The 16,417-nt window shown below is 36.2% G+C and overlaps 1 protein-coding gene across 1 annotated transcript in view; it reads right to left on the bottom strand.

The window, feature by feature from the left end:
• Positions 1-16,417, bottom strand: part of HNRNPLL (heterogeneous nuclear ribonucleoprotein L like) — a 97,531-nt gene that overhangs the window by 77,202 nt on the left and 3,912 nt on the right. Inside the window, exons 2-4 of the mRNA XM_042781544.1 lie at positions 10,560-10,678; positions 4,459-4,696; positions 1,766-1,851 (exon numbers count right to left, since the gene is read on the bottom strand). Coding sequence (XP_042637478.1) covers positions 1,766-1,851; positions 4,459-4,696; positions 10,560-10,678 — 443 coding nt within the window. The remainder of the gene's footprint in view (positions 1-1,765; positions 1,852-4,458; positions 4,697-10,559; positions 10,679-16,417) is intronic.

Raw genomic sequence — 16,417 nt, 5'->3', positions numbered from 1 at the left:
GCAATGGACTATTTTACAGTAGCAGTTTCATTTTTAAAACATAAGCCACTTAGGACCACAGTTTTGGTGGAAATCAAGGACAACTGACATAATAGACCACAGAGATAATCCTACTCTGGTGAGTAGTGACTGGGGTCTTAAAACCTTGTGAGCGGTCATCTAAAGTGCAACTATTGGTCTCTCCCCATCTAGAGCAAATAAGAGTGAAGAAAAAGACACATGGAAACAATAGTGCAAGGACTAACAGATCATGTGAAACCCAGCCTCTACAACCCTAAGACCAGAAGAACGAGATAGTGCCCAGCTATCACTATTGACCACTATGAAAGAGATCACAATAGGTCATGGATAAAGTGGGAGAAAAAATGTGGAACTAAACTCAAAATCATTAAAAAAAAAAAAGACCAGCCTTACCGGTTTGACAGACTGGTGGCACCTCTAAGACTACAGCCCTTAGACATCTGTCAAGCCTTGGAACCACACTTATCCCTGTGGTTCAACTTTCAGCCAAACAACAGACAGGTCTAGAAGTTGAACAATAACACCAGGGGGATATGCACTCCCTAGACTGACCAACCATACGCGATAAAAGGGGTGGCATTTCCCTAAGGATAAAGCTCAGAGGGAAGAAAGGTATAGGAAATGGCAACACAGGGAGAAAGAGGGAAGAGTGTTATTCCATTGTGGGGTTTGTAATCAATGTCACAAATCAAAATCAATATGAGATGCTGAATGGAAAACCAATTTGCTGTGTTAACTCTCACCCAAATCACAATAAAAAGCTTTAAAAAAAAAAAAAAAAGCCTAAGCCAACTTACACATAACCAAACCCCTAGCAGGATTCGTTTACAAGGTTTGAAGTCTTAGGTCCATAGTTTCATGGTGTAACTCAGTCAATGGTGTAACATAATTCATAAAGTTTATGCTCTACATCATAGCTCGGTGAGTATGGTCCAAAAAGCTTACAAGTGGCCATCCGAGATACAACTCTTGGTCTCTACTTGTCCAGAGCAAAAGAGAAAGAAGAAAACCAAAGATTCAAAGAAGAAACTACTCTACAGAGTTAACAGACCAATTGAACCACAGCCTCATCCACCCTAAGACCACCAAAACTCTATAGATGGTCCCCAGTTACCACTATCAACCATTCTGAACAGGGACACAACAGATGGTCTTGGAGATAATGGGAGAAAAATGTAGAACAAAACTCAAATTCTTAGCCAGAGTTACAGGTCCAGGAGTAACTAAAGGAACCCCTAAGACTGTCATCCTTAGATACCCTTTAAACCTTGGAACTGAAACCACTCCCAAGGTCACCTTTCAGCTAAATTACTGATTGGCTCATAAAAAAGCAACATCACCAGTAAATTACCAAGCTCCTTTAAAAAAACCATTTATTTGAGACCAAATGGTCAACGTTTACCCTAAAGCAAAGATGAGAAGGTAAAGGGGAGGGGGAAGCAGGTAAGTTAGATTAATGGAATAGAATCACCAAAATGGAAATAATGAGAATGTTGATACATTATGAAAAATGTAACCACTGTCATTAAACCATAGTACAGAAAGTGTTAAATGGGAATGTAATTTGCTGTGTAACTTTTACTAAAAATACAGTAAAATAACTTAAGCCAAGTAGGTTATTATGACAGGGAAAAAAAGCAAGCATCACTTATCTAGATATGAGTATGCAGGTAGAAATTACATCTACCATGTGAATTAGACAGGATCCATACATATCTATGACATATTTACAAATAAAGGATATTCAACCATTGCTTGTATTCCATTCCTCTTGAATATAACGATACGTTGCACTTTTCCAACAGGGTTGCACACAGTATATAAAACATCCTAAGGAAAAAAAAAAGTCATAATTTATATTTAGAAAAACATGAAAGCCATACTTTAATGTTTTACTTTATTCCACCTAAAAACCAAAACTTGTCAAGGTGTCATTTCCAGTAATTACTAATTAAACTAATTTTTAAATTGTTATACTTTAATGAACCTAAAATTATTTCTTCCCCTATATAATAAACCCATATTGAAGTTCTAATGAAACATTTGACAAGCACTGATACCTATTTTTATCTCCTAAATGAATTATCAATTTTAATTTTCTTAACAGGTTGCCTAAAATAATCTCTGACAATATAGAATCAATAAACCAAAAATTAATAATCAATTAACTTATGTTTATTTTTTCCAAATGTGACTCTGAAATGTCTAAAATTATAGTCACTTGAATTACAGCAATACATATTAAGGGATAGTATTCAATTCTGCAAAGAGCCCTAGGGGTGTAGTGGTTAAGGTACTTGGCTGCTAATCAAAAGATTGGTGGTTCAAACCCACCAGCCACTCTGCGAAAGAAAGGTAAGGCAGTCTGCTTCCATAAATATTTACAACCTTGGAAACCCAATGGGGGGTGCTATGAATCAGAATCAATTCAACAGCAGTGAGTTTGACTTTTTTGGTATTCAACTCTGGCATTCATTTTTCAAGAGACAATGGCTATTAAAGAAAAGATCCAAGGTACATCAATCATATAATGATAGCTGTTACTAAACAAGATGGCTTGAGTCATCTAAAATGGAATCTAAACACCCATGTATTATTCAACTTTTAAGAAATTTCTTGACTATCTACAATTATACAGCTGCACCTTTAGGCACTAACAAGGAGGGATACAATTAAAAAAAAAAATCAGAGTAACTGTACTAGATTCATTGTTAGCTGCCACTGAGTCAGCCCACAACTCAGAGAGACCCATGCACAATGAATGGAATGAAGCACTGTCCAGTCCATCCTGCGCCATCCCCATGACAGGTTGTGACATGGACCTTTAGGATCCACTGGGTTTTCATTGGTTGATTTTTAGAAGTAGACTACGAGGTCTTTCATCCTAATCTGTCTTAGCCTGGAAACTGCTGAAACCTGTTCAGCATCATAGCAACACACAAGTATTCTTTCTTCTTAAGACAACAAATAAATATATTAATACTGTAACATAAGTCAACAAATATTACACAAGCAGCCATCTAGATGCAACAATAGGTTAATAATAATAATAACACCCAGAGCAAAGAAGAAGCAAAGCAAAGATGAATGGAAACAATTAGTCCAAGGGACTAGTGGACCATGCACTCCTCAGCCTACATGACCCTGAGACCAGAAGAACTAGATGGTGCTGGTATCACTATCAACCACTCAGAAAGGGATCAGTGTAGGAGATCCTGGATAGAATGGGTGAACAATGTGGAACAAAACTGAAAATCACACACACACACAAAGAAAGACCAGGTTTACTGATCTGAGAGTGCCTGGTGAGACCCCTGAGACTATGGCCCCTAGTTACCCTTTAGGTCTGGAAATGAACGCATTCCTGTGCCTTCCAGCCAAACAATAAACAAGCATATAGGGTGAACATTAATTACATCAGGTAGATAAACTTCTTGGAGTGATCAATCATGGGAGAACAGAAGGGCAGTGTTTGCACAGGGAGACAGCTCAAAGGGGCAGGAATGCATAGCAAAGAAGGACATAAGGAAGAGGTAACTACCATGCTACATGGTACAGGGAGAAAGTGGGAAGTGAGCTCTTATATTGTGGGGAATTATAGTCAGTGTCATGAAACAAAATATGTATGAACTGTTGTATGGAAAATGAATTTGCTCTGTAAACTTTCACCCAAATAACAAAAAAATTAAAAATAAATATTACAAAAAAAGTGAACAGATTCATAATGTCCAGTTAAAGTTAAAGGATATCTTATGCTTTGCCTTAAGCTTATGATGTCCCAATATCAAATAACCAAATTAGAAATCACACAATTAAGGCTTTCCTCACTGTGATATTCTATTTGTTACAAAATCAAGTGTCTGTCTCCCTAGCTTATTATGAAACAGCTTGTTATTATATGAAGATGACATAACTGGTTCAGGACACAAATCCATTTTAAAAATCCTATCACTTTTTAAAAGGAAGAAGAATCAGGGAATTTTAAGTAAATCAAAGGCAGGTTCTTAACAAGCTATCTTATTAAGAGCTTATGATGATGACATGTAGCTCTTACTGTCCCGTGGGATTCTGTTATTACCTAGTGGATGCTCTTGTTACACGTGCTGGCATCTGAGTGAGAGATTTCTTGTTCCACTTCTAATAAGTCTGTCTAGTCTTTTATTATCAGAAATAGAAATGACATTGATGCTAAATAATAACATTTAATAAATGGGCTTATTTAATTATGACAATTGTGCTTCTAGCCTTTTAGCTTCAACATGCTTAATTTTTTCCTTTGTTCATTAAATGTGACAGTTGAATATTAATTTCAATAATTCTTCGAAAAGGAAAAATTTTCAAGTATCTAGATGGCAGTGGAGAAAACCACACACTAATTACTCTACAGGCAAATTCCAAAATCACTTTTTATTTAGTTTCTCATAATGAAATACATACCACTGTAATCGGATAGAGAGGATTCTGAATTGATAGCAAAAGAACTTTGTTGCCTCCTGATGGATCATCAGTATTTCCTGGTCGAGTAATCCTTTTGCTTGTAGAATAGTTGAAAAAAGCCTGTTGACCAGCAATGTACACAGGTTCATCCGCAGCAAACGTCACACATTCTTTGGCACTATCTATGTTTTCAAATTCCACTAAAGCCTGCCGTTTAAATGGCATCATCATCACATAGCTGGAAAGAGGGATTGGGAGGAAATACCCGAATATAAGAGTTAAATTAATGCTATTTGCGTTCAACCCAGTAAAATCAGCCTTTAATAAAAATGTGTCAAATCACACAAATTAGAATTTTCGCAGAGTAGTGCCTAAAGCATTTGACTGCTAACCAGAAGGCTGGTGGTTCAAACCCACCAGCCACTCCTTGGAAGGAAGGTTGGGCAATCGACTTCTGCAGTGATACCGCCTCTGAAACCCAAGGAGGGGTCGCCATGAGTCGGATCTGACTCCATGGCAGTGAGGAGTTTGGGTTGTTTTTTTTTGTTTTGTTCTGTTTTTTATTCAATGTAAATTAACTCTTAAATCTCTAAATAAATTGTAGTATATCAAGTAGGCGATGCATATTTGAAAGCGATTACTCTCTGGATTAAAGTTTATGACTTCATTCCTTCCTCAAACATAATTCCTTGTTATCAGCTACTAATGGCATCGCCCAATTTATTATTCAGGCTGCCACTCCCAAGGAATATTAGCAAGTATCAAGATACAGAAACCAACACAGATTAAACTCAACAGAAGGCTGGCAGTTAGGGCCCCTACATAAACACAACAGAATTTTCCAAATTAGTAAGTATACTCTCTAATAACTAGAAACTGACTATAATTTCATTTATATTACTAAAACCTTGGAAGGAATGTTGGGCAATCTAAATCTACTTCTGTAGTGATACTGCCTCGGAAACCCAAGGAGGGGTCGCTATGCGTTGGACCCGACTCAATGGCACACCAACAACAACAACACTAAAACCAATAACCAAAAGATAAATAGAAGTAACTGCAGACTGACCAAAGTTCATAAAAAGAATCTCTTTCAAAATACTTTTGAATGTTTAAAGAATCCATGAAAATATATGTTCACTAAATATGGTAAATTCTAGTAATCATGGTGGCCTATAGGAGGGTAGGATATTTATTTTCATAGTATACTCTTCTTTTTGTGGAATTTATTTTACTATGTGAAATGAAAACTAAAGAATTGAAGGAAGAGTGAAATCACAGCACATGGATCATGGATGGGGAAACAACATATCCTCTATTCACTTGAACAAGGATGTGAAAAATATTTTAAAATACAATTAACACTGTTTTTATAATAGCAGAAGCCCAGAGAAATCACAATAGATTAGGTACTCAGTGATAGCAATGTTTTTCAAGCAGGCATCCAAGACCTACTGCCATACTTTAGAATCCGACAAATGGTACAGTATTAATAACAGACAGACTACTTTGGAGCATAGCAAATTATTGAATTTCTTATGAATCTCAGCTTCCTCATGTACAAGACTTAAGAGTTACTGCACATGAACTGCTTAGGAAAGTGCTTGGCACACTGAAGGCCTTCAATAAAAGGTAACTATTACTATGTTTTCTATAAATTTTACCTTATCTTTATTGCCTCAGAATCTATAAAGGCAGCCTGGCACATAGCAGATGCTCAATCAATATTTGTTGGTCTATGAGGCTTGTTAGCTCTCCACAACCCACTTCATTCAAAATTAAAAAGATACATGCAGAAAGAATACAGCCTTGAATGTGAAGATTTACTAACTGTGTCAGATATAAATCCCAGAAAAGAAACACTTCTTTCAGAAACACAAACTTCTCACCAAAGTTCTTAAGTCTTACATACAAAAAATAGAAAAGCATGTAATCAGATATATGTTAAAGAAATCCAAGAACATATTTTCTCCTCTTACAAGTACAGAGTCCCTGGATGGTGACAATGGTTAATGGGCACTGTTGCTAATCAAAGAGATAGAGGTTCAAGTTCAGCCAGAGATGCTAAGAAGAAAGGCCTAGTAATCTACTTCTGAAAAAATACTCATTGAAACATCAATGGATCTCAGTTCTATTCTGACATGCATGAGGTCACCTAAGTCAGAGTGTTGACTTGATGGCAACTGGTACTGATTTCACAAATATGAGCTGGTTTAACACATAAATGGTATTATCAAGAAAGTATGTTAATAAAACCCTTTGGGCTCAGAAAAATTATAAAGAATTCAAAAATAAGTTATTTATTGGTCAATTATAAAATTGCTTTCTAAAACTGAAATAAGAAATAAGTTAGGTGCACAGACTGACTTTTTTCTTTTTTAGAAGCAGACTTAAAAGTGAAAAAGATTACACAGAAAAATGGCATTATGAGGACAAAGAGAAATTAGAATGACACAGATATTTTAGCACATGCTTAAAATGTATGGAATACAATTAAAAAAAAAAAAACTTTAAAAAGCATCAATATGAGGAAGTTTGGAAGGCCGAAGAGATAAAAGGATAAACAAAAAGGCTAAAGGAATGGCAGAGTCACCGCTTTCAATTCTACACCTTGAAAAAGTGTTTCCTAACTTTTAAATAAAAACAGTAGGAGACAACCACTTTACTGCATAAACTATTAAATCCCAAAGTTTTATTGTTTTAAAACGTTAAACTACTAGTGCTAATCACTACCTAGTTTCTTCTCTCATAATAAACCCACTACCATAGAGTTGATTCTGAATCACAGCAACCTAGCAAACCCCACAGCATTTCTATGACTGCAAATCTTTACAGAAGCAGAATGCCTCATCTTTCTCCCAGGAGTGGCTGATGCGTTCAAACCACCCACCTTTTGGTTAGCACCCCAATGCCTTAACCGCAGCACCAGCAGAGCTCCTTAACAGGGACGGGCTAGAGAAGGAAAAAGGAGCTCTGGAAGCATAGTGCCTAAGGCATTTGACTGCTAACCAGAAGGCTGGTGGTTCAAACCCATCAGCCACTCCTTCGAAGGAGATACCACTTCGGAAACCCAAGGAGGGGTCACTATGAGTTGGGACTGACTCGATGGCAATGAGTTTGGTTTGGTTTGAAGAAGGAAAATAGTGCTATATAGCATATATTTTTTAATGTTTTTATAATACACAAAAATACACTACAGAATAGAAACAAGCAACATAAAAAAAGAACCAACAATTTTTTTATCCTGACACAACCAATCTTAATATTTTTTTTTTTAACCAATCTTAATATCTTGTATTTTTTCCCTGCACTTCTTTCCTATGCATCTTGTTTTTAGATATAAATCTACTATATATTTAACTTGGAGATTTACTGTTTTTAATATAAGCAATTTCTACATAATCTTTAATCTTTACAATCACACACATCATACAGAAATATTCAATAAGTAAGGAAATATTCTGTAACTGTAACACTTTGAAGTAAAGTCCTCTTCCTGGTCAGAGGCTGTTGATAGTTTTTTTAGTTTTCATACTCCAAAAAAAACCAAACTCACTGCCATCAAGTTGGATCTGACTCATAGCAACCCCTCCTTAGATTTCTGAGGGGGTATCACTACAGAAGTAGATTGCTCAATCTTCCTTCCAAGAAGTGGCTGGTGGGTTTGAACTGCCAACCTTCTGGTTAGCAGTCAAATGCCTGAGGCACCATGCCACTGCCTCTTATTCGTGATTATTTCATACAATTGAAATTCCTCTTGAATTTATTTATGCTAGGTAAGTTCTTAGTTACACACTAATTTGGCTCCAGTTGTTTCATAACTTTTCAACCCATGTAACTACCAATCTTGAAGGCAGAAAGATATACAACAGAAATTAACTGAATGTCATTCATATCTGAAGACTTTACCATGTACTAATTATCAAATAATCTAGAGTCTAAAAGTAGATAGTCACCCAGATGGGTAATTCAAATTATCCATCAACAATTGGCTCTATTTCTTTAATCTCTAAAATTCAGGTAAAGGTCATAATTAACATACAAATATCTAAAGTTATTGTTTCCCTGAAGTTTACAACTATATGTGTTCATCATCTTGTTTTCTGATGTTTGTCTGAGTGTTTCTTAGTTATGACAAAGGAACTGAAAAACTCTTTAACATGTAAGAATGGAAGAAAAACCAGAGATTCCACTTTCTTTGTAACTCCTTGGTACTACCGTACCTTTTACATAACCATTAGAAGACCCTTACAGTAAATGCAGTTAGTGTATCCAGTTAGTGCCAACACATAAGTCTAAAGTGCTTCAAGATATAACTCTCTAAATGGACTCAACTTTTACTATCTACTACAAATGATTGGGAATTGAGTCGTTCAGTGATATGTCAAGATATGGGCTTTTCTATGCCCATGTGGATTCTCAATTTGTAACGCCAAGGATAAATAACATGTAACAAAAATTTCTGAAGTACTTAAGTTGAGGGCAATAAGTCATCTTCTCTCAATGAGGTCACCAAGAAATTAATCAAATGCTGCCATGAGGGAAGGTGTCACTTAAAATTATTACTACTCCTTCATTAAAAAAAAGACCAGGTTTGCTGGTCTGATAGAGCCTGGTGAGACCTCTGAGACTATGGCTCCTAGTTACCCTTCAGGTCTGGAACTGCACTTATTCCCATGGCTTCCTGCCAAACAACAGACAGATATATGGGGTGAACATTTACATCAGGTGGATAGACTCCTTGGAGTGATCAATCGTGGGAGAACAGAAGGGCAGTGTTTGCACAGGGAAACAGCTGAGGGGGTGGGGAGAACAGGAGTGCATGGGAAGGAAGGATACAGGGAAGAGGTAACTACTGGGAGGAAGTGGGAAGAGAGCTGTTACATTATGGGGAATTGCAGACAATGTCATAAAACAAAATGCTGTATGGAAAATGAATTTGCTCTGTAAACTTTCACCCAAATCACAGCAAACATTAAAAAAAAAAAAAAAACTACTACTACTCCTTTGAAGCAATGTTTCATTTCTTTTGGACCTCTTTGATCAGTCCCTTACCATCTATTTAAAGATTATCCTTTAATACTCAAAAACCTCAAAAAGTTTTATTATACTGATGCAATCAATTGTCTCAGCAAATTAGCTAGACCTCCTCTCCATTTCTATATTTCAAATTGTTCTGTGTCTCAGATGCCTGTAACAAAAACCACAAACATATATGTCAAGGAAAAAAAGAAGAACAAAATCAACTCTAGATTATCCATACTAAGAAGAGAACAACAGCTGGGCAGACTCTAAAAATATTTTAGAAAGAATTTTTGAGCAGCTATTTTTGGCAGCAGATTTCTAATTATGTTTCATTTACATCAATATGCTTAAGGATACACCACCAGCTGTGGGAAGAGAAAGGAAAACCCTAAGAAAATACAAAGCACAAAAAAGGAAGACAAGCTAGGATAAAACACAGACTGCACATGATCTGAGTAAGAAATCATAGCAACATGGACATAAGCAAATAATGCCTACCCTTAACCTCCCCATTTTAATTTGCTAATGGATTGCTAAATACTCCAATGTAAACAAAAACAAAAAGCAGTATTAAGTACCATATCTTGAAATTCTGAAGATGGAGGGGATAGCCCATTGATTGGTTTAAAACAGTGTTTGGGAAGGAATCATGGACCCACTTAAAAACTGGATGAAAAATGCACATTATCAATTTCACATACATCTTTCCCGGAGAGTAAAAGATGACCATGGACTGACAAAGCACAGCCATGCATCACCCCGGAAGGGTAAAAGTAATAGCCTTAAAAGGTTCCAAAGAAATATATTCATAGGCACTTAATACATACTATGTTAAACATCAAGTTTATGTTGTTGTTGTTATGTGCCGTCAAGTCAGACCCAACTCATAGTAGACCCCTCCTTGGGTTTCCAAGGCAGCATCACTATGGAAGTAGATTGCCCCATCTTCCTTCTGCCAGCCCTCTGATTAGCAGTCAAGTGCCTTAGGCACTATGCTACCTGAGTTCCCACCAAGTTCATAGTAAAATGTTATACCATACTGTTTTAAATCTGCATGAAGTCCCCACTGTCCTTACCATATAGTCCCAAATTTTTCAAGAGCCTCCACAAGGTCTGCTTCCACCACAGATTCACAGAGTCCTCGAACATGGACAACAGGTGAAACAGAAACTTTATGATGGCTTCCACCTGCCTCCTAGCAAGAGAAAATAATTTCTAATTAAAACCTTTAAAAGCCTAAATTGCATCTTTTAGTAAATTCAACTCTGTATTAAAAAGCAAACATTACAGGAAAAAAAAAAAAAAAACTCAACCAAATTGCCAATTTATGAGTTAGCGAAAGGACCTGCAAGTAAAATCATCTAAATGTTTAGTTTGGAAATTTAAATTTCTAAAAAGGAAGTGTTCTATCACAAAAGGAAGTACAAATAAGTTATTTTAAACTTATTTCCACTTCCAAGGAATTTCAGGAAAAAAAAAATTGGCATGTTGTATATTTCCATTATTGAAAATACATCTTATTCTCATGATTTCATAGTTTCATTTCCACAAAACAAAATCTCAAGTATAGTCATACCCTGCTATGGGGTGGCAGGGAATAGGTTCCAGGACACCCTTTACCCCCTGCCCTCCACCTCTATTCCCCCATACCAATATCCATGGATGCTTAAGTCCCTTACAAAAAATGGTATAGTATTTGTGTATAATCTAAGCACATTCTCCAGTATACTTTAAATCTTCTCTAGATCATTTATAATACCTAATAAAATGTAAATGCTATGAAAATAGCACTTCAGACTCCCTTTTAGCCTTTGAGGGGCTGCTTTGACCACTTAATTGCTATCCTCCCTCACCCCCAAATATTTTCAATCCACAGTTGACTGAATCCAGAAATTGAGGGCCGACTATAGTCTAAATGAAAAGTCCCAATTTGAACTTTTTTCTTACTATAAAGATGATATACTCTTTCCTGTAGTAGATTTCCATCATCCTTATTAAATTATCTAGTCCCATTGTAACTTGAGGTTACTCAGGAGTGTACACATGACAATTTAAAGGCACGAGTACAATCTCTACTGATAAACAAAGAGTGTGCAAAACTGCAAGCCTTCTTGGGCTTCTATGGAGTATTGTGTATCTTCGAGTATGCTCAGCAAGATGTTATAAAATATATGATCTTGAAGTTTATTTTAAAAGGAAATTTCTGCATGACACACACACAGACCAGTGGAACAGAACTGAAAACTCAGAAATAAATCCAATGACCTATGGTCAGCTGATTTTTGACAAAGAGCTAAAACCCATTAAATGGACAAGAGGTGGTCTCTTTAACAAACGGTGCTGGCAAAATTGGATATCCATTTGCATAAAAATGAAACAAGATCCGTACCTCCTATCATACACAAAAACTAACTTCAGATGGATCAAAGACTGAAATGTGAAACTTAAAACTATAAAGTTCCTCAAGGAAAAAATAGCAACAAATTTAGGGGCCCTAATTTATGGCATAAACAGACTGTCAAGCATAACCCAAAATGCACAAACAGCAGAAAATAAACTAGATGAATGGGACCTTCCAAAAATTAAATTTGTATGTGCTTCCAAATACTTCTCCAAAAGAGTCAAAAGAAAACCTACAGAACATTGAGAAATATTCGCACTCATTAGCCATTAGAGAGATGCAAAGCAAAATAACAATGAGATATCATCTTGCCCCAGCACTAATAGCAAAGTTTATCAAGACAGAAAATAACAAATGCTGGCAAGGAGGTAGAGAGATTGTGATTCTCATACACTGCTGATGGGACTGTAAAATGATACAACCACTATGGAAAGCAGTATGGCGATTCCTTAAAAAGGTAGAATTAGAAATGCCATTTGATCCAGCAGTCTCAGTACTAGGTATGTATCTTAAAGAAGTGAGAGCCAGGACAAGAACAGATATATACACACCCATGTTCATTGCAGCACTATTTACAATATAGCAAAAAGATAAAAACAACCGAGATGCCTATTAACAGAAGAATGGATAACCAAACTATGGTATGCATACACAGTGGAATACTATGCAACACTAAAAAATACGTAGAATCTGCAAAACACTGCATAACATGGATGAACTTAGAGGACATTATGCTGAGTGAAATAAATCAATCATAGAAGGACAAATAGAGTATTAGTTCATTATTGTAATAAGTCAAGGAAAGGTTTATATACGGAAGGAAATTTTCTTTGTTGGTCACCAGGCATGGGAGGGGAGGGGAGTAAACACTGCAAAAACAAAAAAAATTAAATTAAAAAAACAAGTCAAGGAAACTTTCTTTGTTGGTCTAGCTAGGGGTGGGAGGGGAGGAGAGGGAACACTGCAAAAATTTTAAAAAACAGTAATAATAAAAGGAAATTTCTATGAGAATTACTTTGGAAATACAAATAACTCTCTTTCTTATTCAAGTTCTATTAAGATCTACCTTAATATTTACCTTTAAATCATGTCCCCTTTTCCTTAACTTTAATAATTTCTTATCCTTTCTGTAGCAGGTTTTGTGGAAGAAAAAAAAGAAAGAAAAAGCCCTGGAGTTATCTCCAAACATAAAACTAATATATTAAAGATGTTTTTGTCAAACTATAGTCACCCTACCCCTAGCTTAAAGAGTTCTCTACACTTCCTCTTTCCCCAGAAATAACACTCTTTTTCAAACAATACATTCTTATCTCTACCTATACTATATACTGATGATAAATTTTAAAATCACCTGTAGACATCTTTTACGTACACTGAAATTATCTCTTTTAAACATCATACTTTGCATGTTTCCTAAACTGGTTGATAAATCAGTACTATATTGTGTACTCCGGTGCTTTGGTAGCGTAGTGGCTAAGGCACTTGACTGCTAACCAGAAGGCCAGCGGTTCAAACCCACCAGCCACTCCCCAGAAGGAAGATGGGGCAATCTACCTCCATAGTGATACTGCCCTGGAAACCCAAGGAGGGGTCGCTATGGGTCAGGTCTGACTCAACGGCACATAACAACAACAACAATATTGTGTACTCCATCCATACATAAATACTTTGATCACATCTTCACTGGTATAGGGAGTCTTCTTCTAATCCTCTCTCATACAGAAGACCCAATTTTTTTTCCATTTGAAATGTTTAGTTATCTAGGTCTCTCCTGATCTATCATATCTATTACAGGACTAAAAAGACCAACTTGGAATTCAATACTTCACTGAACACACACAGACCTATTTCCAAATGATTATCCAGTCTCTCCTTGAACACCTCTGATGACAGGAAACACTACCTCTGAAGATAATCCATCATATTTTTAGAAAATGCTTCATAATATACATTCAAAAAGTCCTTATCTTGAAAGACAACAAATGGAATGACATATATAAAACATCAAGAACAGTGCTAGATATAGTTACTGAACAAGGGTTCAATAAATATTAGTTGGTACCCCCAACTCTCATCTATGTTTCCTTCTTCCACATAAAAACCTTCCAATTACATATAATGATTTCTTTTATCACATCTAAATTTACCTTTCAGGCTAAATGTCCCATTTCCTTCCATCACTTCTCTTAATGACATGATCTCCAGTGTCTTCCTCCATCTTGATAATCTTTCTCTGGATACATTATATTGTATCAACATAGTACCAGAAATGAGTATAGTATTCCCAGATGTAATAAGATTTTCTCTTCCCTAACTCTGATTACTTCCTGTAGACCAAGGACAAACCCGTTTTAAGGTACTTGCAAATATATTTTAACTCTCAGTATGTACTAGTGGTACAACAGTTAAGTGCTTGGGTGCTAACTGAAAGGTTAGCGGTTTGAACAACTCAACGACTCTATGGGAGAAAGACCTGGCAATCTGTTTCCATAACACCCCAGAAAACTCTATGGGCATTTCTACTCTGTCACACAGGGTCACTATGAGTCAGATTTTATTCAGCAACACCCAACCCAACTTAAAGAGTTCACCTACATTAGAGACAAGTATTGATTTGGATGAAGGGAAAAGCAATATACCAAAAGCAAGTGACCAACAAAATAACACTAAGGAAAAGGAACACACAGAGAGGTGTACAAGAGGTATAGACAAGAAAAATGAACACTCTTACATATACAATATTGCATTATCAGTAATAACAAACATTAATCTAGAAGTGGATATATAGGTAGAAAGCCTAAATGATCCAGTATGTCTAGGCAAAAGGGAATATACTCATGACCATATATAAATTTGGCAGACATGGTATTTCTACATACATATTTGTATGTGCCATAAGATCGTCCATATATATAATAAAGCTAATGGAGCAAAGTTATAACAACTTCTTAGCCACAGCCAAACACCCTGAGATAACGAGTTACCCCATGGGCTTGGGACTATGATTGCATGAGGACATCAAGCTCAACTGGTGTAACATAGTATACAAAAATATTGTTCTACATCCTACTTTGGTGAATAGCAACTGGGGTCTTAAAAGTTTATGAATGGCCATCTAAGATGCAACAACTGGTCTCTCCTCACCCAGCACAAAGAATAAAGAAAACCAAGGATGCATGAAAACAATTAATCCAAGGGGCTAATAGACCATAAGAACTTCATTCAGCCTATGTGACCCTGAGACCAGAATAACTAGATGGTGCCAAGCTACCACTGTCAATCACTCAATGAGAGATCAAAATAGGAGATCCTGGATAGAGTGGGAGAAAAACATGGAACAAAACTCAAAATCATAAAAGAAAGACCAGGCTTACTGGTCTGATAGAGACTGGTGAAACCTCCAAGACTATGGAGCCTTGTCGCCCTTCGGGCTTGAACTGAACTCACTCCTGTGGCTTCCAGCCAAACAACAGACAGACATACAAAGTGAACATTTACACTAGGTAAGTATACTCCTTAGAACAATCAACCGTGGGAGATCAGAAGGGGAGAATTTCTACAAGGTAGTAACTCAGAGGGCAGGAATGCAAGAAAGGAGAACACAAGGAAAAGGCAAACACAGAGAAAGTGGGAAGAGAGTTGTTACGTTATGGGGATTGCAATCAATGTCATGAAACAAAACATATATGAACTACTGTATGGAAAATGAATTTGCTCTGTAAACTTTGACTCAAATCACAATTTAAAAAGTTAACATATATATTTTTTCTTTTTTTACTACATTAAAACATTCATTTTTGCTCAGTCTTTCTTCTTTTAAAGACATAGTAGATCATATCCTAAATGTGGGAAACCCTTTAATTTTCCTATTCAAAATTTTTAGGTTCACTTGATCATGTAACAGAGCAAAAACTAGAAAGAACAGCCATATAATTCAAATAACTTTTTTTTAAATAATCTTTTTTTTTTTTTGGCCCTTGTATTACATAATTCTTTGGTTTTTCCTGCCCAGAATCCCTTCCCCCTTCTTCTGGTTGAAAAAAAAAAAAAAAAAAAAAATCCCCTTAACTCTGTATTATTCCTGCAGTATTCTCAATCACTGTTATGCCTCCCCAACCTCAGAGGTGACCCAATGATTAGTTAAGAGGGGAGTGGAAAATCATAACCCAGAAATGGTTGATCAGATGGGATACAAACTCGGATAGTGGTGGAGAGAGGGTGTTCTTTTGATTTGCTAGCTATGAGAGTGTAAGTCTAGCTTCATCATTACATAGAGAATGAAACCAACATAGAGGAAGGCAGAACTGAAACATGGAAAGAGACAGAATCAAGTCCCTATGACATAATCTAAATCCCTAGATCCAGCTATGTCTGAAACTTGTGCCACAATTTGGCTTTCCCGAGTTAGAAAGATCAATAAATTCCCTTTCCCCCATTTTTGTAATGCTTAAGCTCATCTGAGTTGTTTCTGTGGCTACAACTGCAAACCCTGAAAGTTGTATTCAATTCTATGGAGAAAAGAAATTGCACTAA

Source organism: Orycteropus afer, unplaced genomic scaffold (assembly GCF_000298275.1).
Source record: "Orycteropus afer afer isolate SDZICR_OR568_19922 unplaced genomic scaffold, OryAfe1.0 scaffold00131, whole genome shotgun sequence".
Lineage (NCBI taxonomy): Eukaryota > Metazoa > Chordata > Mammalia > Tubulidentata > Orycteropodidae > Orycteropus > Orycteropus afer.
The sequence above is the reverse complement of the archived record's forward strand: the minus strand, read 5'-3'. Positions and strand labels throughout refer to the sequence as shown.